Source organism: Gorilla gorilla, chromosome 17 (assembly GCF_029281585.2).
Source record: "Gorilla gorilla gorilla isolate KB3781 chromosome 17, NHGRI_mGorGor1-v2.1_pri, whole genome shotgun sequence".
NCBI classification, from domain to species: domain Eukaryota; kingdom Metazoa; phylum Chordata; class Mammalia; order Primates; family Hominidae; genus Gorilla; species Gorilla gorilla.
Genome location: NC_073241.2, coordinates 37,580,703 through 37,607,126, shown reverse-complemented (window position 1 = coordinate 37,607,126; position 26,424 = coordinate 37,580,703). Strand labels below are relative to the sequence as shown.

The 26,424-nt window shown below is 43.4% G+C and overlaps 1 protein-coding gene across 3 annotated transcripts in view; it reads right to left on the bottom strand.

Moving 5' to 3' along the window:
- Positions 1-3,664: 3,664 nt before the first annotated feature.
- Positions 3,665-26,424, bottom strand: part of CEP76 (centrosomal protein 76) — a 41,871-nt gene continuing 19,111 nt past the window's right edge. Inside the window, exons 9-14 of one of the 3 annotated variants that reach the window (XR_008673578.2) lie at positions 23,327-23,493; positions 19,668-20,001; positions 16,142-16,359; positions 14,993-15,108; positions 8,314-8,468; positions 3,665-3,882 (exon numbers count right to left, since the gene is read on the bottom strand). Coding sequence is in view for 2 of the 3 variants with exons in the window: in XM_019013980.4 (XP_018869525.1) it covers positions 14,970-15,108; positions 16,142-16,359; positions 19,668-20,001; positions 23,327-23,493 (858 nt within the window). In the remaining variant the exon portion in view is untranslated. Of the gene's footprint in view, positions 3,883-8,313; positions 8,469-14,700; positions 15,109-16,141; positions 16,360-19,667; positions 20,002-23,326; positions 23,494-26,424 lie in introns of those variants that run through there. The other 2 variants (XM_019013981.3, XM_019013980.4) reach the window with 2 other exon arrangements.

Here is a 26,424-nt window from a genome sequence, read left to right as displayed (position 1 = left end):
CCGGTCGGGGGGCCCGGTCGCAAGGGACACACAGCTGGGGGCGCGATGGTGAGGGCGGCGACGCACGGTCCGGAGGGGATGCGCGGCCGGGTAGGGCGTGCAGGGTTGTGGGGCGTGGGGGACACGCGGGGCCGGGCGCGCGGTCGGGGGGCGCAGGGGCAAGAGGGGGTCGCATTTATCAGGGAAGTCCCCGGCCGACTCTGGCGGGGAACTGGGCGCGCCAACCCGGGTCACCGCCCTGCACAGCGGGAGAAGTCACCCGCATTGACGTTCCCTAGGCGCTGGATCGCCGAAGGTCTGGTTGAGAACTTGAACCCGCCTGGAGCGGATGCCTAAGAAAATGCAGGCCCGCTGAAGCCTCCCCGCAGGGCCCTGGGCCCTGAAAGCCTCAGGCAGTTTCCCGTGACCCCGCGGCCGCTCTGCGCGTTTTCCGATTTCTTGCTGGTTGAATACCTCCCTCTCCACTCCCAACTTCAGGGTAAGCACCGTAAAGACGGGGATCTTTACGGGTTTTCCTCACTGACTTCTCCCAAAAGCTAAACCAGCGCCTGGAATATAAACATGTCGTACATAATTTGCAGGTGTTAGTTTCAGCGTCCTTCCGGATTCATTTGTAACATTCGTCCCTTCCCTCACTAAGGTAATGTCTCAAGTACCACACTCATCAGAGCATGTGGAATGAATATCACAGTGGTAAAATTGAACTGAGGGCAATTAGCCGTAGAAAGAAAGAATTCCGCCCCCCTCAACCTATTAAATATGCAATAAAACAGATAATTCTTAATCACCCATTGGTAGATTAATTTAATCGATAAAATTCCACTGAGGCTAGTCCTGTGTGAAAGCCCTACAGAGTGTTGAAAGCATCAACCAAATAGGCAATGTATATTAAGTTCCAGTAAACCTTTTACGGCAGTTTTATGTAAAATGTTAGAAATCACGCTCTCAACAATTGCATCTTGCGGTAGAAACTACAACAGTCTATTTAAATTACAACCGTCTATTAAAATAAGATACCATCTTACATACAGCTGGGATGGGGAGGAGGGAGAAAAGCAACAGGACGAAAAGGAAAATTAAGAAATTGAAAGAGGGCCGTGCGCAGTGGCTTACGCCTGTAATCCCAGCACTTTGGGAGGCTGAGGCGGGCAGATCACTGAGGTCAGGAGTTCGAGACCAGCCTGGCCAACATGGTGAAACCCTGTCTCTACTAAAAATACAAAGAAAATTAGACGAGTGTGGTGACGCACGCTTGTAATCCCAGCTACCCGGGAGGCTGAGGCAGGAGAATCGCTTGAACCTGGGAGGTGGAGGTTGCAATGAGCCAAGATCACACCACTGCACTCCAGCCTGGGGGACAGAGCAAGAGTCTGTCTCAAAAAAATAAATAATAAATTGAAAGAGGAGAAGAAAGCTCCCCAGGCAACTTATTATAATTTCAGTACGAGAGAGACAAAACAACCCCTTAAAGTAGCATCACGTAATTATAGGTTCATAATCTCATTTGTAACAATGCAGTATCTGTGTGCCAAAGCCCAGAGAGGCAAACATGTAATTCCTTATGTGTGACACTATATACATATAAATATATCTCTGTCCTCTTGATTAAAAACAGACAAACATTCCCAAATTTTGCTATTTCAAAAGTTTATCCTGTGTGGATTTTGAAAATACAGACTGGTTTAAAATATTTTGAACAATCCAGGAAAAAAAAATGAAGGTCTACTTTTATGGACAACACTACCACCTCCTGGCCTTATGGGATACTGCTGCCCATTGCGCTTGGACAACTACAGCCAAACACATTTTTATCTTTGCCTTACCCACCAGTAAACAAGATAAATGGGTCAATAAACTGAGGAATCTATGAGCCATTAACCTGCTAACCCTGGCATAGAGCAGTAAATAAATCTTGAAGACAACAATACAGGGAAGGAGGAAGTGAGTAAAGTAAAGGAAATCCAAACTTTATCTTTTAAAAGATGCATTCTTATTTAGTCATCCCTCTAATCAATGGAAAAAGATGCATTTTTTTTTTTTTTTTTACTGAGACAGAGTCTCACCCTGTCACCCAGGCTAGGGTCAGTGCCGCGATTTCAGCTCACTGCAACCTCCGCCTCCTGGGTTGAGACGATTCTCGTGCCTCGGCCTCCCGAGTAGCTGGGATTACAGGCACACGCTACCATGCCTGGCTAATTTTTGTATTTTTAGTAAAGACAGGGTTTTACCATGTTGGCCAGGCTGGTCTCAAACTCCTGACTTCAGTGGTCCACCCGCCTCAGCCTCCAAAAGCGCTGGGATTACAGATGTGAGCCACTGTGCCAGGCCAAAAGATACATTCTTAAAAACAAATTTGCAACACTAGGATTTTCCTTGAGTGATTTTTTTTTTAATATATACACATTTTGAGAGGGAGACATTACTGCACTGTATCACAAGACAGTTATATCCAACAGAAGGGCTTTTTTTTTTATTGCCAAGTAACAATTCATGGTACGATATACTTAAATATTTTGCCTGTGTGAGCATATATGTAATTAAGTTGAGGAAAGATGACAAGTAGAATATTGTGTGATGTTTCTTCTCTACACAAAATAAAGGAAAATCTTTAAAATCCTAGCTGTCTTCTAAGTGTAGTTATACAACATGAACACTTGACTCTTTTTTGTATAAAGACTATAACTTACTAACTTCTAAATGATTTTCAGTACTCCTTAAAGTTTTGATAAGCTGGCCAGGCATGGTGGCTCACGCCTGTAATCCCAGCAGTTTTTGGGAGGCCGAGGCGGGCAGATCACCTGAGGTCAGGAGTTCGAGACCAGCCTGGCCAACATGGCAAAAACCCGTCTCTACTAAAAATACAAAAATTAGCTGGGCATGGTGGCAGGCACCTGTAATCCCAGCTACTTGGGAGGCTGAGGCAGGGGAATCACTTGAACCCGGGAGGCGGAGCGTGCAGTGAGCCGAGATCACGCCATTGCACCCCAGCCTGGGTGACAAGAGTGAGCCTTCATCTCAAAAAAGAAGAAAAAAAATTGATAAGCCTTACCGTCATCCATCATCACAACACTCTGAAAGTGACTGCTGACCACTCAAAGGCTACCAGCCGTTGATATCTTCTCAGTGGAGTTCAAGCACCCCTGTGGAATAACAGCACTGTCCCATTTTCTCATTTTCAATTCAAATTCAAAGATTCGAGGCCAGGCGCAATGGCTCATACCTGTAATCCCAACACTTTGGGAAGCCAATGCAGGCAGATCACTTGAGGCCATGAGTTCGAGACCAGTCTGGCCAACATGGTGAAACCTCGTCTCTACTAAAAATGCAAAGAAAATTAGCCAGGCATGGTGATGCATGCCTGTAATCCCGGCTACTCGGGAGGCTGAGGCAGGAGAATCGCTTGAACCCAGGAAGCGGAGATTGCTGTGAGCCAAGATTGTACCACTGCACTCCAGCCAGGGTGACAGAGTGAGAGTCCGTCTCAAAAAGAAAAAAAAAAAAAAATCCAAAGATTCAAATGCCTTTATGTTCAGGATATTTTGTTCCCAATTTCAGTCATTGATTGTATTTTTACCCTATGACTTCATATTTAAAATGTCTGAACAACTCAAATCAACATTTAAATGTCTTTTTCAAAGTGCTGTGAAGTCCGTGTTACTCTGAATATGATTTTGTTTTTGTTGATTTTGTTACTTTATTAAAAATTGAATCCTTGACTTTTTTTATATTTACTTCTTATTCTTGTAGAATAAATGTACTTCATGCTTCATACCCTGGAGGTACTGGCTGTGCTGCTCTGAGTCTTTCAGGGAGCACCATCACTGTGCAGCCCAAGCTTTTCCCAGACACTTCTGGACAAGTGCTCCTAAGAGGCACATTCACCTAGAAAAGTGCACCAGAAAGGAAAAAAAAAAAAACAGCATATTTTTTAATGTTGTAACCTAAATTTTCATTGCCCACAATTGTAATACCTTATACATCTGTAGTGCTATTTATACTTTCAAAATGTGCTCTTCAGTTATACAACTTGAAGGGTCAGATATTATTATTCCTATCTTACAGAAGAGATAATACAGTCATAGGACAAAACACAGAAGCAGTAAATGAAACAGTTGGTACTGGAATTCAGGCCTCCTGACCAGCTCAGCTCTTTCTCCTACATTACAATGTCCATGTACATTCACAGAGAGCGAGAATAAAGTCCTGAGCCTGGCCATGGGGGCTCACACCTGTAATCCCAGCACTTTGGGAGGCTGAGGCAGGAGCATCATTTGAGCTCACAAGTTTGAGACCAGCCTGGGCAATGTGACGAAGATCCATCTATACAAAAAATACAAAAAAGTAACCAAGCATGGTGGTGCACACCTATAATCCCAGCTGCTCGGAAGGCTGAGGCACAAGAATCGCTTGAGCCCAGGAGGCAGAGGCTGCAGTGAGCCAAGATCATGCCACTGCACTCCAGCCTGGGTGATAGAGTGAGACCTTGTCTCAAAAAAAAGAAAAACAATTTTTTTGACGAAAAGTAGAGGATTGAGATAAAATGTATGAACAATAGTGTATCAATGGGTTCATGAGAGACCCTGGAAAATACTAGGCTAAGCAATAATCACATTTCACCTACTTAATGTGATTCTCCTTTAAGATAATTATTTTTAAACCATTATAGATGTATGACGTTCTGATCTGAATATAAGTGTAATTATTAGCTTCAACTAGTTAAGAAGATTTGACTTGGAAAATACCTCATAAATATGAATTTTAGGCCAAGCCACTATTTTATGCTTATGGAAATTGGAGCCTGCAAATGTTAAGTGACTTACCCCAAATTACTGCTAGTTGGCCTGAGATAATTCAAATACATTTCCTATAACACAAACTTTCCAAATACTCTTTTATAGTCATATTACATAATTCTGATCAGATTTCAAACGTTAGGACAAGCAGTAGCTTACTCCTTAATTCCAGTGGGAAATTAAAAACAAAATAAGGCCCAAAAATATATATTCTTTGAGACACGCTCTTGAGGCCAAGGCTTGAGTCCAGTGGCATGATCTCAGCTCACTGCAACCTCCACCTCCTAGGTTCAAGCAGTCCTCCCACCTCAGCCTTCCAAGTAGCTGGGACCACAGGCGCACACGACCACACCGGCTAACTGTTGTACTTTTTTGCAGAGACGGGGTTTCACCATGTTGCCCAAGCCGGTCTGGAACTTCTGAGCTCAAGTAATCCACCCACCTCTTCCTCCCAAGGTGCTGGGATTACAGATGTGAGCCACCACAACCAGGCACAAAAATATCTTTATTTTGTAGCAAAGTTTGATGTTTGACAATAATTGCTTAAAAATGGAGAATTATCAATAAAATTTTAACCAGAGTTTTGTGTTGTGTAAATTAAAAATTTTCAGACTGAATCACACTTTGCTGATGAGACAATGCAAAAATGTTTTTTCAAGCCTCTATTATTTAATTTTTCCTAATTGATTGTGTGTGTGTGTAGAGAGACAGAGTCTCATTCTGCTGCCCAGGCTGGATGGAGTGCAGTGGTGCGATCATAGCTCACTGCAACCTCTAACTCCTGTGCTCAAAAGAATCCTCCCAGCTGGGCACAGTGGCTTATGCCTGTAATCCCAGCACTTTGGGAGGCTGAGGCGGGCAGATCACCTGAGGTTGGGAGTTCAAGACCAGCCTGACCAACATGGAGAAACCCTGTCTCTACCAAAAATACAAAATTAGCTAGGCATGGTGGTGCATGCCTGTAATCCCAGCTACTTAGGAGGCTGAGGCAAGAGAATTGCTTGAACGCGGAGGGGCGGAGGTTGCGGTGAGCCGAGATCGTGCCATTGCACTCCAGTCTGGGCAACCAGAGCGAAACTCCATCTCAAAAGAAAAAAGAGAGTCCTCCCACTTCAGCCTTCTGAATGGGCCGGGACTACAGAGATGCGCCACCACACCCCGCTAATTTTTTAAAACTTTTTGTAGGCTGGGCATGGTGGCTCACACCTATAATCCCAGCACTTTGGGAGGCTGAGGAGGGTGGATCACGAGGCCAGGAGATCGAGACCATCCTGGCTAACACGGTGAAACCTCTACTAAAAATACAAAATTAAAATACAAAAATTAGCCGGGCATGGTGGCATGTGCCTGTAGTCCCAGCTACTCAGGAGGCTGAGGCAGGAGAATTGCTTGAACCCGGGAGGCAGAGATCGCAGTGAGCCAAGATCACGCCATTGCACTCCAGCCTGGGTGACAGAGCGAGACTCCATCTCAAAAAAAAAAAAAAATTTGTAGAGAAGGGGTCTCAGTCTGCTGCCCAAGCTGGTCTCAAATTCCTGGGCTCAAGGGATCCTCCCGCCTTGGCCTCCCAAAGTGCTGGGATTACAGGTTTGAACCACTGTGCCTGGCTAATTTGTCCTGATCTTTTTTTTTTTTTTTTTTTAAGACGGGGTCTTGCTCTGTCGCTCAGGCTGGAGTGCAGTGGTACAATCTCAGCTCAGTGCAACCTCTGCCTCCCAGGTTCAAGTGATTCTCCTGCCTCAGCCTCCTGGGTAGCTAGGATTACAGGCGCCCGTCACCATGCCCAGCTAACTTTTGTATTTTTAGTAGAGACAGGGTTTCACCATTTTGGCCAGGCTGGTCTCGAACTCCTGATCTCAAGTGATCCACCCACCTCAGCCTCCCAAAGTGCTGGCCTGAGCCACTGCACCCGATCTATCCTAATCTTTATTGAGAAAAGATGGCCCTTTCCTGTTGCTCAAAAAAGGTGTTTTTTTTCCCTGATGTACAGGTAGAGGTCTAGAGCTGCTCTTGGCTCTTTATATATTCTACTTTGACCCTATGAGAACCTCATTTCTCTTCCAAGGTGAGCATGTAACCGACATAAAATATGACTTCCCTTTAATTCAATTTAATTTATTCAGTTTAATGAATTCAGCACATTCCAGATGTGCTAAAAAGCTAGTCTTTTAAGTTTTGCCTTAGTAATTTTTGTAGAAGGGTATAGGTAAAGGTATAGGCGTGGTGGTACGTGCCTGTGGTCCCAGCTACTCGGGAGGCTGAGGTGGGAGGATTGCTTGAGCCCAGGAGGTAGAGGTTGCAGTGAATCGAGTTCATGCCTTATATGTTACTTGTGCTTTTCCTTAGGATTTCCCCTGAACTGTTCTGTTAACCTGAATTCCTGTCCTCCTCATCTTTTGTATAAAGAGCCACTGATGGAACACTGTGTCTTTCCCTTATGTGCCATACCTGTTCATGCCTCTCAGGAGCCAGAAGTGTAACCCTCGCTCCTACTCTCGACCTAGCAATCTAATCCTTAAGAGATGTTGGAAGAACAATTATTGACATTGAAATTCATAAAAACATGACATCCCAGAGCTTAACCTAAATTTATAAGAGAATGTTTTAAACAAACTTCTTAAAAATTTTTTTTTAATTTTTTTTGAGACAGAGTCTTGCTCTTGTCACCCAGACTGGAGTGCATTGGCACAATCTCTGCTTACTGCAACCTCTGCCTCCCGGGCTCATGCAGTTCTCCTGCCTCAGCCTCCCGAGCAGCTGCGATTACAGATCACGCCACCACGCCCAGCTAATTTTTGTATTTTTAGTAGAGACGGGGTTTCACCATGTTGGCCAGGCTGGTCTTGAACGCCTGACCCCGTGATCTGCCCACCCTGGCCTCCCAAAGTGCTGGGATTACAGGCGTGAGCCACCGTGCCCGGCCCAACGCTATTATTTTAATGGTATCAAAATTGTTCCTTTGTGGCTGGGCACAGTGGCTCATACTTGTGATCCCAGCATCTTGGGAGACTGAGACAGGAGGAATGCTTGATGCCAGAAGTTCAAGACCAGACTGAGCAACATAGCAAGAACTCATCTCTACAAAAGAAAAAAAAAGTTTAAAATTAGCCAGTCATGGTGGCATACACCTATAGTCCCAGCTACTTAAGAGGCTGAGGCAAGAGGATCACTTGAGCCCAGGAGTTCTAGGTTAAAGTGAGCTGTGATCACACCCCTGCACTCTAGCCTGGGTGACAGAGTGAGACCCCCAGCTCAAAATAAAAAATTATTATCTTGCAAAGTTTGCTAAGTAATGGTCATTCTTCAACTGTGATATTGTCTTAATGCCATGGGCATTTTCAGGGTTAACAAAATTTTATGGTATTCTTTTTTTTTTTTTTTTTGTGAGGTAGGGTCTCCCTCTGTTGCCCAGGCTGGAGTGCATTGTGCAATCATGGCTCACTGAAGCCTCGTAACGTCCCGCCTCAATTGATCCTCCCACCTCAGCCTCCCAAATAGATGGGACTACAGGTGCACGCACCATGCCTGGTGGTGGTGGTGGTGGTTGTTGTATTTTTGGTAGAGACAGGGTTTCGCCACATTGCCCAAACTGGTCTCGAACTCCTCACTCAAATGATCCACCTGCCTTGGCCTCCTAAAGGGGTGGAATTACAGGCTTGAGTCACCACACCCGGCCTAAAAAAAAAAAAAAAAACTTTTGAATTGATGTATTCTACCACATTTAGAACAACCTCTACTTTATCACAAACAAGCTATTGGATTCTTCCAATCAGGTTTATCAAAACTGAAGATTCCAATTTAACATCTTTAATCCAAACATCAGTTTTATTAATATATTGACAAAAAAGTAAATCTTATTCATAACGAGTTTAAAATTAAAAATTCCATATATTACTGAAATTAAGCTAATATAAATCTCAATCTGATTCTGATAAATTAAGATGTATATGGAAAACAACAACCAAACAAAAATAAGATGTATATGGAAACCCTAAAGCAAACACTAAAAAACCCCTCAAAAATTAGTGATTAAAAAAAGAAAATATTAAAAATAGTGATAAAAATCATTAAATAAATTAAAATGTTAAATTAGAAAATATTATTTTGGGCTGGGCATGGTGGTTCACACCAGTAATCCCAACACTTTGGGAGGCTGAGTGAGGAGGATCGCTTGAGGCCATGAGTTTAAGACCTGTATTTGAGTGAGACCTTGTCTCTACAAAAAAATTTTAAAAGTTAGCTGAGTGTGGTGGTACATGCCTGTAGTCCCAGCTACTCTGGAGGCTGAGGCCAGAGGATCCGTTGAGCCCAGGTGTTCAAGGCTGCAGTGAGCTATGATCACACCACTGCACTCTATCCCCAAAGATAGAGTGAGACAGTCTCTGGAAATTAAGAAAATATAATATTCGGCCAGGCCGGGTGGCTCATGCCTGCAATCCCAGCACTTTGGGAGGCCAAGGCAGGTGGATCACAAGGTCAAGAATTCAAGACCAGCCTGGCCAACACGGTGAAACCCCCGTCTCTAGTAAAAATACAAAAATTAGCCGGGCATGGTGGCACGTGCCTGTAGTCCCAGCTACTCGGGAGGCTGAGGCAGGAGAATTGCTTGAATCTGGGAGGCAGAGGTTGCAGTGAACCAAGATCGTGCCACTGCACTCCAGCCTGGGTGACAGAGCAAGACTCCTTCTCAAAAAAAAAAAAAAGAAAAGAAAAGAAAATATAATATTCACTTAACACAGAAGAAAGCAATAGACCTGCAGGTGCTTTCTGATCTTTTTTTTTTTTTTTTTTAAATAGAACAAGAAAGCAGTAAGGGAGAAACAAAGGGGGAAAAAAACACGAGGGAAAAGTAAAATGGCAAACACAAATCCAGCCATATCAATAATAACATTAAATGTGAATGGGGCTGGGTGCAGTGGCTCACGCCTGTAATCCCAGCACTTTGGGAGGCCGAGGCAGGCGTATCACCTGAGGTCAGGAGTTTGAAACCAGCCTGGCCAACATGGTGAGACCCTGTCCCTACTAAAAATACAAAAATTAGCCAGACATGTTGGTGCAGGCCTGTAATCCCAGCTATTTGGGAGGCTGAGGCAGGAAAATCACCTGAACCTGGGAGGTGGAGGTTGTGTTGATCTGAGATTGCACCACTGCACTCCAGACTGGGCAACAGACTGAGACTCCAACCTCCCCCAACTCCTCCCACCGCCACTGGCCAAAAAAAGTGAATGGAGGCTGGGTGCCGTCGCAGATGCCAATAATCTCAGCACTTTGGGAACCCGAAGTGGGCAGATCACTTGAGATCAGGAGTTTGAGACCAGCCTGCCAACAAGACAAAACCCTGTCCATACCCAAAAATACAAAAATTACAAAAATTAGCTGGGCATAGTGGTGTGCACCTGTGGTCCCAGCTATGGAGGCTAAGGCAGGAGAATCACTTGAACCCAGGAGGTAGAGGTTGCAGGGAGCCAAGATTGCACCATTGCACTCCAGCCTGGGAGACAGAGTAAGATTCCATCTCAAAAAAAAAAAAAAAAAAAAAAAAGTGAATGTACTTAATCCAATCAAAAAGCTGAAACTGTTCAGACTGGATTAAAAAAAGATTCAACTATGTGTTGTCTACCTAGCAAGACACACTTTATTCCTTTTTTTTTTTTGAGACAGAGTCTCGCTCTGTCACCCAGGCTGGAGTGTAGTGGAGAGCAATCTCGGCTCACTGCAGCCTCCGCCTCCCGGGTTTAAGCGATTCCCCTGCCTCAGCCTCCCAAGTAGCTGGGATTACAGGTGTGGGCTACTATGCCTGGCTAATTTTTGTATTTTTAGTAGAGACGGGGTTTCATCATGTTGGCCAGGCTGGTCTTGAACTCCTGATCCAGGTGATCTGCCCGCCTCAGCCTCCCAATTACAGGCTTAAGCTACCGCCCCCTGCACTTTTTTTTTTTGAGACAGAGTTTCACTGTTTCCCAAGCTGGAGTGCAGTGGTGTGATCTCAGCTCACGGCAACCTCCACCTCCCAGGTTCAAGCGATTCTCCTGTCTCAGCCTCCCGAGTAGCTGGGAATACAGGCATGTGCCACCATGCCCAGCTAATTTTGTATTTTTAGTAGAGACAGGGTTTCTCTATGTTGGTCAGGCTGGTCTCGAACTCCTGACCTCAGGTGATCCGCCCGCCTTGGCCTCCCAAAGTGCTGGGATTACAGGCATGAGCCACCGCGCCTGGCCCCAGTTTTTTTATTTTTCAGAGATGCCATCTCACTATGTTGACCAGGCTGTGCTCAAATTTTTATTCAATAGGTTCATGCTTGACTAATGAAAAATGAAGTTTCTGGTTTCTGATATTTTTCTATTAACTAAATAGACATATATAAAAATACATATATATAATATAGAGGGGACTGTTGGCATACATATTGTCAAGAACAACACCTTGGAGACATTATGTTTTTTAAACTTTACATTTTTAATTGAAAAACAACTTTTATGACAGCTAAATATACAAGGTAAATTTAATTCTTAAAAAGAAAAATTGGCGAGGCATGGTGGCTCACGCCTGTAATCCCAGCACTTTGGGAGGCCAAGGCGGGTGGATCACCTGAGGTCGGGAGTTTGAGACCCTCCTGACCAACATGCAGAAACCCTGTCTCTACTTAAAAAAAAAAAAAAAAAAAAAAATTAGCCAAGTGTGGTGGCGCATGCCTGTAATCCCAGCTACTTGGGAGGCCGAGTCAGGAGAATCACTTGAACCCAGGAGGCGGAGGCTGCAGTGAGCCGAGATTGCACCATTGCACTCCAGCCTGGGCAACAAGAGCCAAACCGTCTCAAAAAAAAAAAAAAAAGAGAAAAAGAAAAATTATTAGTAAGAAGAATAGGCCAGGTGCGATGGTCCATGCCTGTAATCCCAGCACTTGGGGAGGCCAAGGCAGGTGGATTGCCTGAGCTCAGGAGTTCGCGACCAGCCTGGGCAACAAGGTGAAACCCCTCTCTAATAAAATACAAAAAAAAATTAGCTGGGCGTGGTAGCGTGTGCCTGTAGTCCCAGCTACTTGGGAGGCTGAGGCAGGAGAACTGCTTGAACCTGTGAGGTGGAGGTTGCAGTGAGCCAAGATTGTGCCACTGCACTCCAGCCTGGGCAACAGAGTGAGACTCTGTCTCAAAAAGAAAGAAAAAAGAATAGCAGACTTCTAGTGGTAAATGCACTAAAATTACCTTGTAAGTCTTTAGAGAAAAATATTAATGCCAGACTCTATTGGTGCATAAAAAGCATATTTATTACAGAGTTTACACCAAAAGCGCATTTGAAATACACGTTACTCTGGTACAATAAGGTGGGAAGCTCAGCCTCAATGTTAATACAGCCTTGATCTTAATATAGTCTGTCTCTTAGTACACACCTCATAGTTTGTCTCAAAAGTTGAAAATTACAAGCAATTTTCTGTTGATAGCTTTTTTTGTAATTTTGGCAAAAGAGTGGTTTTTTTTAACTTTTTTAAAAAGTTTTTTTTTTCTTTGAGATAGGGTCTTGCTCTGTCACCCAGGCTGGAGTGCAGTGGCACAATCTTTTGGGCTCAAGTGATTCACCCACCTCAGCCTCCCAAGCAGCTGGGACCACAGGTGTGCACAATCACGCCCTGCTAATTTTTTAAATTTTTTGTAGAGAGGGGGTCTTGCTGTGTTGCCCAGGCTGGTCTTAAACTCCTGAACCCAAGAGATTCTCCTGCCTCAGCCTCCCAGAGTACTGGAATTATAGGTGTGAACCACTATGCTATAAAAAAAGCTTTAATTATTATTTTGCTAATTTTCTACAGTCATGTCAGTCTCACAAGAAACATCTGATTACCATTTTTGATGAAAATTGTAGAAGAGGGATCATAATATTTCAGACTTTTTAAACAAATTGAATATTTATTATACATAAAAATAAAACAAAGTAGATTTATTCTTTTGGAGAAATAGGGGGGGTCTCTCTATGCTCCCAGGCTGGTCTTGAGCTCCTGGGCCATCCTCTGGCCTTAGCCTCCAAAAGTGCTGGGATTATAGGTGTGAGCCATCACACCTGGCCCAAAAAGTAAATTTTAAGACACTTTTAGATTTTAATTTTCGAAAAACGAAATCATTTTATTTGTAGGGGTGAATTAAAGTGATTAAAAGAATTAATAACTTGGATAGCCAACTGGTATAGAGTTACTTTCTTAAGACCAATGGATAAAGCAACTAAATTAAGAACTACACATATCAGAGTGAACAAAGATTCTTTGAAAAAATAAAAAACTTAAAAAAAATGAAAAGAACTATGCACAGAAGTGCTAAATGGGCAATCAAACCCCTCATATCATGTATTATGCAGCTTCTTGCAAAAAGTTGAATTGCTACTCTTTTTAAAGTTTACTTTTGTTCACTTAACACTTTTTTTTAATATATAAAATTTTAAAATAAGTTGAGGAATCAGGTTTCACACTTTTTTCTTTTTCTTTTTTTTTTTTTGAGACAGAGTCTTGCTCTGTCACCCAGGCTGGAATGCAGTGACGCGATCTTAGCTCACCACCTCTGTGGACTCAAGCGATCTTTCCACCTCAGACTCCCGAGTAGCTTGGATTATGGGTGTGTGACACCATGCCTAGCTACTTAAAATTAACTTATAAAAAACATTTTTTTTGAGATGGAATATTGCTCTGTTGCCCACGCTGGAGTACAGTGGCACGATCTTGGCTCATCACAACCTCCGCCTCCCTGGTTCAAGCGATTCTCCTGCCTCAGTCTCCTGAGTAGCTAGACTACAGGCACATGCCACCATGCCCAGCTAATTTTTGTATCTTTAGTAGAGACGGGGTTTCACTATGTTGGCCAGGCTGGTCTTGAACCCCTGACCTCGTGATCCACCCACATCAGCCTCCCAAAGTGCTGGCATTACAGGTGTGAGCCACCATGCCTGGCCCTTTTTTTTTTTTCTGAGATGCAGTCTTGCTCTGCCTCCCATGCTGGAGTGCAGTGGCACGATCTCACCTCACTGCAACCTCTGCCTCCCAGGTTCAAGCGATTCTCCTGCCTCAGCCTCCTGAGTAGCTGGGATTACAGGTGTGAGCCACTGCACCCGGCCTAATTTTCGTATTTTTAGTAGAGACAGGGTTTCACCATGTTGCCCAGGCTGGTCACGAACTCCTGACCTCAAGTGATCCACCCACCTCGGCCTCCCAAAGTGCTGGGATTACAGGCATAAACCTACGCCAGGCCTTACAAAACTTTTAAAATGTGCTCAATTTTAAAACAAAAATCAGTATGGAATCACTCACATATGCTTGTTTTCAGTGGTCTCACACAATCAATCTCTCATTTAGATTAGTCACATATATGCTGATTTTTTTATCACAATGAAAAGAAAGAAAAAAGGGTTTCAGAAGATAGAATCCATGAAGAGGCTAGTAATGAATCCTCTGACCACAGAAAATCAGTGATCGACTGCAAGATCACAATTTATCAGTATCATAACAGAGGTATAATAAAGTTTTTCTAAAATACCCAATTCATTTTTACAACAAATCACAGTGATAAATATTTCTAAATGATTCATGTACTTTCATATGAGGTTATTAATATTTATGCTTTTCTGGTATTAGTTTTTTCCTACTCTTGCTTCAAGGTCCAACCATAAATTTCTGGACAGTCTCAAATATCCCAAGGGCCATTAATAAACCACAAAAGTGGTAATTCATTAACATTTATTTTCACCAATGCAATAAATAAATCTGTCATGAGGTTAATTTCTCCTAATCTGTATAAAATAATTCCATTAACCTGTGAAAAGTAATGATCATACTGATTTGTCTAGGGCTCAAACCCTTAGACAAACATCTCTTTGATTACCTGTTTGTGTAAAGAAAACTGAATGCATTTTATATTAATATTTAAACTACTGATAACTGTAAACAAAGTAGCATTTATTAAAATAGAATATACACTTAACTTATACTAAATTCCAGGGAGATTTATACAAGTTTTTCAGCCTTAATTTTTAAAGGAATGCATGATTTTTTTTAAACATTACCAGTCAAGTATATACAAAATTGAAATATGCCATTCAAGCCAGATTGTGATTTTAAAATAACAAACCTCTAAATAGCTAAGTAATGTACAATGTGTAAAATTCCAATTAAACACAGGTGTAAATCTTATATAAATATTGGCCCTATAATACCGAGCGATATTTACAAGCAAACATGATCCAAACAGCACATGCAGATTCAGGGTAAGTAAATACTCGGACACGAACTGCCAGTCGCACTTGGTCTCCACGGCAACAGATTATTTCTTCACAGAAAGGAGATCTGTTTAAGAAAAAAAAAATTATTCAATTAAGAAGTGACCATACACTTTAATTCCTTATCTGCAAGTAAATCAGTATTTAAAATAATTTTTTCAGGCTAGGCGTGGTGGGTCATGCCTGTAATCCCAGCACTTTGGGAGGCCGAGACAGGTGGATCACCTGAGGTCAGGAGTTCAAGACCAGCTTGGCCAACATAGTGAAACCCCGCCTCTACTAAAAATTACAAAAATTAGCCGCGTGTGGTGGCGGGCGTCTGTAATCCCAGCTACTTGGGAGGCTGAGGCAGGAGAATCACTTGAATCCAGGAGGCAGAGGTTGCAGTGAGCCGAGAATGTGCCACTGCACTCCAGCCTGGGCGACAGACTGAGACTCCATCTCAAAAATAAATAAATAAAATAATTTTTTCAAATTCTGTCTCTGCTATCAAAGACACTGTAATTTTGGTCAAGCTATTCAAATTATAGACTATTTCCTTATAGTCCAAACAAAATCAGAGATACCTGAGACTGCACCAAAATCACTGGGCAAATAATCCCAGACTACCTAGGGCTACATTTCAGACCAAATGAATCAAAATCTGTGGCAAGGAGGGTCAGTCATTGTAAAAGCTCCCATATGACTTGGATGTCATTTCTAAATAACTACCAGATTAGGCTGGGTGCAACGGCTCACACCTGTAATCCCAGCAATTTGGGAGGCTGAGGTGGGAAGACTGCTTGAGCCCAGGAGTTCAAGACCAGCCTGGGCGACATAGGAAGACCCCCATCTCTACAAAATAAAGATAAAAAAAAATAGCCAGGTATGGTGGCACATGCCTGTGGTCCCAGTTGCCTGGGAGGGTGAGGTGGAAGGGTCACTTGGGCCCAGGAGGTCAAGGCTGCAGTGAGCCATAACTGTGCCACTGTACTCCAGCATGGGCAGCAGAGCAAGACCTTGAGTTAAAAAAAAAAAAAAAAGAAAATTAAAAAAACCCCTGCTGGACTGATCTGTAAGATTCCTAAACTGAAAAAATGATTCCGTAAATTACACCTTACCGAAGACATGTGGCAAATGCACGTCTTGCATTTCTATACACAAAATGTATTGGGAACCCTTTAAATGTGTGACCATCAGGTACAGCCCTTCTTATGGCATCTTGAAATTCTTCATTGCCTGCTGATATACTTGTTGTACGCTCAAATTCATAAGAAGCCAAAGCTGGTGATAAAAGGTAGGAGAGCTGGTCTTCCCAAACAGTAGTGAGGCCAAGATCCTATGAGCAATCAAGAGAAAAAGAAAAAGTGAAATACATTAATTTTTTCAAAACCAACTAAATAAAAATGTTGATTATTTTAATGTATACCAAGAAAAGATTTTTAAAAGCTATCATAATATTTTAATAATAATTATAGGGATACATAGAAATAAAAATCAGATAAAAGGAACTATAGGTGATCAGATTTTACTTTTTAGAGAAACAACCAAAAAACATTCAAAACGATGTTCACAGTCTCCAAATCCTGTACTTCTCTAATATCTACTACAAAATACTATACGAAATAGTCCTAATATGGAGGACAGGTATAATTCTTATATTTTGAGATATTTTACTTAACTTTAAAGAGTTTAGGCCGGGCGCGGTGGCTCACGCCTGTAATCCCAGCACTTTGGGAGGCTGAGGTGGGCGGATCATGAGGTCAGGAGATTGAGACCATCCTGGCTAACAAGGTGAAACCCTGTATCTACTAAAAATACAAAAAATTAGTTGGGTGTGGTGGCGGGTGCATGTAGTCCCAGCTACTTGGGAGGCTGAGGCAGGAGAATGGTGTGAACCCGGGAGGCAGAGCTTGCAGTGAGCCGAGATCGTGCCACTGCACTCCAACCTGGGCAACAGAGCGAGACTCTGTCTCAAAATAAAAAATAAAATAAAATAAAAAAGAGTTTAGTAAGAATGAATCTGTTTACTAAAGACTGACTCTTCCTACCATAAACTGAACTACAGAGGTGAGAAAAGTCAACAAATTAATTCTATGTGATTAAACAAATATTTACTGAACATGTACTCTATAAAACTTATATACTGTAAGAGATAAAAAGATGAAGACATTTTATAGGCCCTTAGGGAGCTTAAAACATATTTCTACAGAATGTTAAAAACAACATGATTCCATTTATTTTTTATTTTTTTAAATTTTTTGAGACAGAGTCTAACTCTGTTGCCCAGGATGGAATGCAGTGGCGCGATCTCGGCTCACTGCAACCTCTGCCTCCCAGGTTCAAGCAATTCTCCTGCCTCAGACTCCTGAGTAGCTGGGATTACAGACACCTGCCACCATGCCCGGCTAATTTTTGTATTTTTAGTAGAGACGGGCTTTCACCATGTTGGCCAGGCTGGTCTCAAACTCCTGACCTCAAGTGATCCACCCACCTCGGCCTCCCAAAGTGCTGGGATTACAGGCATAAGCCACCATGCCCAGCCCATGATTCCATTTATAACACCAAAAGGCCTATTGATATCTGGACACATGAAGTTAAAAATAATAATATTACAAATACAAAAAATTCTCAAAATTCTAGATATTTTGGTTATCATAATGGATCTTTGGTATTTCCTCATTTTACATTCAAGGTTTTAACTCATCACAAATGGTCTCAAAGATCCACGATTAAACAATGCTTTTCCTGCGGCAAAATGTGAACTTCTGCTGATTTACAGGCACCTTAACTTAAATAGTGATCAACACTGGCATCTATCACAGCTTTGTTTTCTTTTTCTATAAACAGTAATTCCTTTTTTTTTTTTTTTTTTTGAGACAGGGTCTTACTCTGTCACCCAGGCTGGAGTGCAGTGGCACAATCTCGGCTCACTGCAACCTCTGCCTCCCCGGCTCCTTTCCCCTCAGCCTCCGAGTAGCTGGGACTACAGGCATGCACCACCACACCCGGCTAATTTTTGTACTTTTTGTAGAGATAGGGTCTCACCATGTTGCCCAGGCTGGTCTTGAACTCCTGAGCTCAAGCAATCCACCCATCTCAGCCTCCCAAACTGCTGGGATTACAGGCGTGAGACACTATGCCTGGCCAAAAGTAATTTTTGTAAGATATTGCTTTTATTTGTAAGCAGAACCTAAGAAAAGAAAGCTAAAGCCAATACAAGTGATGGAAGGAAAGAAAAAGTAATAAGGGGCATTCATTTCCAGCAATATAATGGACCAGAGGTCTCCTGACCAACTTTTGCTGAAAACATATTACAAATGCCAGGTTTTCCAAAATATATGTTTAAATGCTTTGATAAGTTGACAAGTGAATAAGAAATATATTAGAGGCCAAAGCTAAGAGTAACTGGGAACCCAGAGAACATGTTTGATAAATCAGTTTGCCTTTGATAGCCTCTAAGAACACAGAAAACAGGGCTCACCCAAGGTGAGGAGTGGAACAGGGAACCCTAAAAGGTGAATCAGAAATATTTTGTAGGAATTTTGGATTCTAGTCCTTTGTTGGTGATATGTGTTACAAATAACTTTTCCCACCCCATAGCTTCAATCTCTTAATGTCTTCTTTTGATGAGCTTAAGTCTTTAAAATATATTAATCTTTTCCTTTATGACTAATACTTTTTATGTCTTCTTAAAGGCACTTTACAAAGGAAATCTACATGCTATTTGACAAGAGGCTTGATCTGGCTGGGCGCAGTGGCTCACAACTGTAATCCCAGCACTTTGGGAGGCTGAGGCAGGTAGATCACTTCGAGACCAGCCTGGCCAACATGGTGAAACCCTATCTCTACAAAAAATACAAAAATTGGCAGCATGGTAGCACATGTCTATAATCCCAGTTATTCAGGAGGCTGAGGAGGAGAATTGCTTAAACCTGGGAGGTAGAGGTTGCAGTGAACCAAGATCACGCCACTGCGCTCCAGCCTGGGTGACAGAGCGAGAGATTCCATCTCAAAAAAAAAGAGGTTTGATCTCAAAAGTAATCAGGGAAATGCAAATTAAAGCCAGACGTCTACCCAGTTGAGTACAATATGGAAACAAACAGAAACCAACCTGGGGAGAAAAATGAATATGAGAAAAGTATAACCCAGTATACATATTTTTTCTTTAAAAAATAATAGAGATGATGTTTCACCATATTCCCCAGGCTGGTCTTGAACTCCTGGGCTCAAGCGATCCACCCACCTCAGCCTCCCAAAGTGCTGGGATTATAGGCATGAGCCATCAAGCCCAGCCTAACCCAGGATTTTTAAAGGGGCAAATATGTGAATAAGCATTTCACAAAGACAAAATCCAAATAGTGGTATTCAGCAAAAATCTTGACTCTAAGGGATGTGAACAAGTTCACCATTCTTCATTTCTAGGAGGAAGTAATTCATTCTATAAGTATTAATTAATTTGGAGATTTTTGAGTCTCAGAACTTGAACTCTCATGACTTTCAAAATTATAAGCTTCATAATAGCAGGGACTGTAGTTGTTTTGTTCAGGGCTAGAATAGTGACTGGCACTATCACACACACCAAAAAATAGTTAAATACATAAATGAAAAAAAGTATGAAACTACAACTATTTCAGTGTGAATTACCTTCCTGTGTTCTGACACCAGGAGCCTCAGCTGCATTTCAATTTCATTACTTGTTACTGACGCGTCAATTGTGGATGCACACAGAGGTGGAAAGGGAGGAAGGGATGTTGTAGCTCCAGGAGCACAAACGGATTTAATTGCTTCCTCACTCATGGGTTTCCATTTGGATTCATCATTCAAATCAAATACACAGGTTTCTACTGCATCAGAGGGCTGACAATTTCCCAGGAACATCTGATGGTTGAAAACACAACCAATTGTTCGATATGGGTACAGTGGTTTGGGCTGTTCAGCAACTGGAGGTTCATCAGGATTGGTAGGTTTATGGATGTACCTAAAAAATTAAATAATTTTATATATGAGAACTTAAAAATTAAGAAGGCAGCATCTTACTAAGAAAATTATTCTAACACTTAAGGCCATAACTACTTCTCAGAACTACAGTTTAATACTTGTTTTTCTTTTTTATATTTCCACAATTTGATTACTCTGTATTAATTGTATGGTACGTCTTTACAATATTGAAACCAACTCTGTTAACAACAGAATACATTCTATGTATACTGTTAAGATCAAAGGCCGGACGCGGTAATCCCAGCACTTTGGGAGGCCGAGGCAGGGGGATCACCTGAGGTCAAGAGTTCGAGACTAGCCTGACCAACATGGTGAAACCCCGTCTCTGCTAAAAATACAAAAATTAGCTGGGCGTGGGAGCACGTGCCTGTAGTCCCAGCTACTTGGGAGGCTAAGCCAGGAGAATTGCTTGAACCTGGGAGGCGGAGGCTACAGTGAGCCGTCCAGCCTGAGCAACAAGGGCGAAACTCCATCTCCAAGAAAAAAAAATAAAAATAAAAAAAGTTTGCCTCAGATAACATAATTAAAATAATTTGGTTATGCATTTTTAGGCACAACTAACCAAAACATTATTAGGCATGATTATCAACCAGGGAGAAAGAGGACTCGGGAATGAAAAGAGGGCCCAGGGCTGGGCCTCTAGAACACACACATTTAAAGACAAGATGAAGGAAAAACTGAGAACAGCCAGAGAGGAATAATAAATATTGAAAGACAATGATAAAAAAGAAGCTAAGAGCTCTAGCTCTCGCTCTCACTCTTGCTCTCCCTCTCCCTCTCCCCACGGTCTCCCTCTCCCTCTCTTTCCACGGTCTCCCTCTGATGCCGAGCCGAAGCTGGACTGTACTGCTGCCATCTCGGCTCACTGCAACCTCCCTGCCTGATTCTCCTGCCTCAGCCTGCCGAGTGCCTGCGATTGCAGGCGCGCGCTGCCACGCCTGACTGGTTTTCGTAATTTTTTTGGTGGAGACGGGGTTTCGCTGTGTTGGCCGCGCTGGTCTCCAGCTCCTAACCACGAGTAATCTGCCAGCCTCGGCCTCCCGAGGTGCCGGGATTGCAGACGGAGTCTCGTTCACTCAGTGCTCAATGGTGCCCAGGCTGGAGTGCAGTGGCGTGATCTCGGCTGGCTACAACCTCCACCTCCCAGCCGCCTGCCTTGGCCTCCCAAAGTGCCGAGATTGCAGCCTCTGCCCGGCCGCCACCCAGTCTGGGAAGTGAGGAGCGTCTCTGCCTGGCCGCCCCGTCTGAGAAGTGAGGAGACCCTCTGCCCAGCAGCCGCCCCGTCTGAGAAGTGAGGAGCCCCTCCGCCCGGCAGCCACCCCGTCTGAGAAGTGAGGAGCCCCTCCGCCCGGCAGCCACCCCGTCTGGGAAGTGAGGAGCATCTCCGCCCGGCAGCCACCCCGTCCGGGAGGGAGGTGGGGGTCAGCCCCCGCCAGGCCAGCTGCCCCGTCCAGGAGGGAGGTAGGGGGTCAGCCCCCGCCCGGCCAGCCGCCCCATCCAGGAGGGAGGTGGGGGGTCAGCCCCCGCCCGGCCAGCCGCCCCGCCCGGGAGGTGGGGGGAAGCCTCTGCCCGGCCGCCCCTACTGGGAAGTGAGGAGCCCCTCTGCCCGGCAACCACCCCGTCTGGGAGGTGTACACAAGAGCTCATTGAGAACGGGCCAGGATGACAATGGCGGTTTTGTGGAATAGAAAAGGGGGAAAGGTGGGGAAAAGATTGAGAAATCGGATGGTTGCTGTGTCTGTGTAGAAAGTAGACATGGGAGACTTTTCATTTTGTTCTGTACTAAGAAAAATTCTTCTGCCTTGGGACAAAAAAAAAAAAAAAAAAGAAGCTAAGGAAAGAGAACGTTCCATGAAGAAAGAAGTGAGACAGCCAGGTGGAAAGGGGTCCCCAGAGAAACTCCAACCAGCCTGTGCACTGGGAGGAGTGCACACTGGGGAGAAGCCACAGAAGTTCGAGCAATTTGCAGTGGGGAGGAGCCTGGCCCCTCCTCTTCCTGAGTGGAAGCTGGAATTCAATCTGCGAGGCAGGAAGCACACTAGCAGGCACGAAGCACACTAGCAGGCAAGAAGCACACTAGCAGGCACTCTGGCTTTGTGGAGCGTCCTTGTTTCCCAGTGTTTTTCCTTTTTGTTCAATAAATTCCATTTTTCTCCCCCTTCAAATTGCCTGCGAGCCTAATTTTTCGTGGCCATGTGACAAGGACTCAGCTATTAGCTGAACTAAGGAAGAAGTCCTACAACAGAAGTACTCAGCTGTTTCAAAATCTAATGACAGGCTAAAGTACTTTAAAAAATGTGTCCAGTGGATTTGCCAATATGGAGATGGTAACCACATCAAATTTTAAAAAGAAATCATCATTTACAACTTGAACTTATTTTTAGACTTAGGGATGATCATCAGAAAAAAACATGCCGGCCAGGCGTGGTGGCTCATGCCTATAATCTCAGCACTTTGGAAGGCTGTGGCGGGCAGACTGCTTGAGCCCAGGAGTTCAAGACCAGCCTAGACAACACAGCAAAAGCTCATCCCTACAAAAAAAATTAGCTAGGCATGGCTGTGCACACCTGCAGTCCCAGCTACGCAAGAGGCTGAGGTAGGAGGACCACCGGAACCCAGGAGGGGGAGGCTGCAGTGGGCTGTGACTGTGCCACTGCACTCCAGCCTGAGCAACAGAATGAGACACTGCAAAAAAAAAAAAAAAAAAGAGAAAACTGAAAAAAAAATATGCTAATCATACAAAACTAGTAAACATAATTTACTGTTTACCAACATCATGTTGGTAAAGAATATTTGAGGTAAAAGTTTTCTTAGAGTTCATTTACTTGGCTGCCATAATTGAAGTACTTTTTTACATAATCACTGAAAAGGCTCTAACTAAAATCATCAACACGTACCTTCAAGTACCATCAATATGGACAAAAAACCCTTATAATTTAAAATACTTATAACTTAAGCCGGACACGGTGGCTCACGCCTGTAATCCCGGCACTTTGGGAGGCTGAGGTAGGTGGATCACCTGAGGTCAGGAGTTCGAGACCAGCCTGGCTAACATGGTGAAAACTTGTCTCTACTAAAAATACAAAAATCACCCAGGTGCGGTGGCACGTGCCTGTAATCCCAGCTACCTGGGAGGCTGAGGCAGGAGAATCGGCTTGAACCTGGGAGGTGGAGGTTGCAGTGAGCTGAGATTGTGCCAGTGCACTCCAGCCTGGGCGACAGAGCGAGACTCCATCTCAAAAAAAAAAAAAAAAAAAACAACTTATAACTTCATTTTAATATCCTTATAAACTTAGTAAACTAACCTGTGTCCTGTTAAACTCTCCCAAAAAGTGATGGTCCCATCAGTTCCACAAGTCATAACCCATGCATGAGGTACTCCTTTTGCCTTGGTCCCAACACAAACAAAGGCTTCTAATCCATATCCAAGAAGAAGGCTGCACAGAAGGTTAGCGTGATCTTCACAGTCACCCTGGAAGATAAATTAAAATGAAGTATTCATTCTTCCATATTATTTCCTCATTACATACTTAAATACTAAATTATAATAAAAATTTATTGGCTGGGCACAGTGGCTCACGCCTGTAATCCCAACACTTTGGGAGGCCAAGGCGGGTGGATCACATGACATCAGGAGTTCAAGACCAGCCTGGCCAACATAAGGAAACCCTGTCTCTACTAAAAATACAAAAATTAGCCGGGTGTGGTGGCACACACCATTAGTCCCAGCTACTCGGGAGGCGAGGCAAGAGAATCACGTGAACTTGGGAGGCGGAGGTTGCAGTGAGCTGCAATCGCGCCACTGCATTCCAGCCTCAGCAACAGAGTAAGACTCTGTTTCCAAAAAAAAAAAAAAAAAAGTTTATAAAGAACTCTCACACAACACAGAAAGAAAAGTAGAACTTTTTTTTTTTTTTTGAGACAGGGTCTTCCTCTGTCACCCAGGCTGGTGACATGATTCATAGCAGCCTTGACCTCCCGGGCTTAAGTGATTTTCCCATCTCAGCCTCCGAAGTAGCTGGGACTAAAGGTGTGCACCACGACACCTAGCTAATTTTTAAATTTTTTTTGTATAAACAGGGGTCTTACTGTGTTACCCAGGCTGCTCTTGAACTCCTGGGCTCAAGTGATCCTCCTGCCTCAGCCTCCCAAAGTGTTGGGATTACAGGCATGAGCTCCTGTGCCCAGCCTGGAATATTTTAATAGATTAATAGCTGAAGGACATGAACAAACAAGCAAACAAGTCATACAGCAAGAAATGCAAATAAATGGAAAACACTCAACCAATGACTGATAGTATCTATATGTGATAATTTCAAGAAAATATATACATAAGAAAAATGACTGGCAAGAACAACAACAAAATGCCAACAATGGTTATTACTGGGGAGGTTATATATAATTTTCCACTCTATTTTCCAGATTTTCTTTGGTTATATTACTTTCAATTTTAAAAAGTTATAAAGACCCATAAAAAAATAGAAAATACTAGCTGGGTATGGTGGTGTGTGCCTGTAATCCCAGCTACTCGGGAGGCTGAGGCAGGAGAATTGCTTGAACCCAGGAGGCAGAGATTGCAGTGCGCTGAGATCGTGCCACTGCACTCCAGCCTGGACAACAGAGTGAGACTCTGTCTCAAAAAAAAAAAAAAGAAAAAAAGAAAAGAAAATATCTGATACTGTGTTCTGTGAAAAAAATTACTAAGATATTAAACAGTATGGCTACAATTTTGTATTTAAGTGTAGGAAGACTACACGCGAAAGCAAAAATAACTATTTGAGTTGAGTGTCCGAATGAAGAAATTTCTTTTTTTTTCCTCTCTTTTGAGATAGGGTCTAGTTCTGACACCCAGGCTGGAGTGCAGTGGCATGATCTCAGCTCACTGCTGCCTTGACGTCCTCAGCTCACTGCAGCCTTGATGTCCCCAGCTCAAGTGATTCCCCCGCCTCAGCCTCCTGAATAGCTGGGACCACAGGCACTCATCACCAGGCCCAGCTATTTTTTGTGTTTTTGTAGAGACAAGGTTTCACCAAGTTGCCCTGGCTGGTCTCGAATTCCTGGACTCAAGCAATCTGCTTGCCTCAGCCTCCCAAAGTGCTGGGACTACAGGCATGAGCCACCTTACCTGGCCAAGAAATTTCTTTCTCCAAAAAATTGGATTTGGTGGTGCTACAGTTTTTTAAAAAAAAATTAACTGTAAGAAAACAAATAGCATTTTATAGTTCTTAAAGTGGCTTTACAAAAATGTAATAACCAATCTTTTATTTTTTAATTTACTTTTTTCTTTTCTGAGACGGAGTCTCGCTCTGTCACCCAGGCTGGAATGCAGTGGCATGACCTCGGCTCACTACAACCTTCTCCTCCCGGGTTCCAATGATTCTCAGCCTCCCGAGTAGCTAGGACTACAGGTGTGCACCACCACACCCAGCTAATTTTTGTATTTTTAGTAGATATAGAGTTTCACCATGTTGGCCAGGTTGGTCTTGAACTCCTGACCTCAAGTGATCCACCCACCTCGGCCTCCCAAAGTGCTGGGATTACAGGCATGAGCCACTGCGCCTGGCTTAATCAACCTTTTAGCCCCAATTATTTCTGATATTTTGTCCTAAAGAAAATTCAGAAGTAAAATAATAATATCTGCAAAGATAGTCAGTGTGAAAGTTCATTCACGGCAACATTAAAAAATTTAAAATGAGCTTAACTTTATGGCCAGGTGTGCCAGCTTTTGCCTGTAATCTCAGCACTTTGGGAGGCTGAGGCGGGCAGATCACTTGAGGCCAGGAGTTTGAGACCACCCTGGCCAAGAAACCCCATCTCTACTAAAAATACCAAAAAAAAAAAAAAAAAAAAAAAGCCAGGCATGGTGGCTCCATGCCTGTAGTCCCAGCTACTCAGGAGGCTGAGGTAGGAGAATTGCTTGAGGCTGGGAGGCGGAGGTTGCAGTGAGCCGAGATCGTGACACTGCACTCCAGCCTGGGCGACAGAGCGAGACCCCGTCCTAAACAAAAACAAAAGAAAACAACAACAACAAAACCACTGAATAAAAAAAAAAGAGCCTAACTTGGCAGTTCCTACAATAGGGAAATAGTTAAGTGTATTTTGTATATTGACTCAAGAAAACTTAAACACTCATTAAAAAATGGAAATCAGCACTTTAGGAGGCAGAGGCGGGCAGACCACCTAACGTCAGGAGTTCGAGACCAGCCTAGCCAACACAGTGAAACCCCATCTCTACTAAAAATACAAAAATGAGCTGGGGGTGGTGGCGGGCACCTGTAATCCCAGCTACTAGGGAGGCTGAGGCAGGAGAATCGCTTGAACCCAGGAGACGGAGGTTGCACTGGGCCGAGATCATGCCATTGCACTCCAGCCTGGGCGACAAGAGGAAAACTCTGTCTCATTT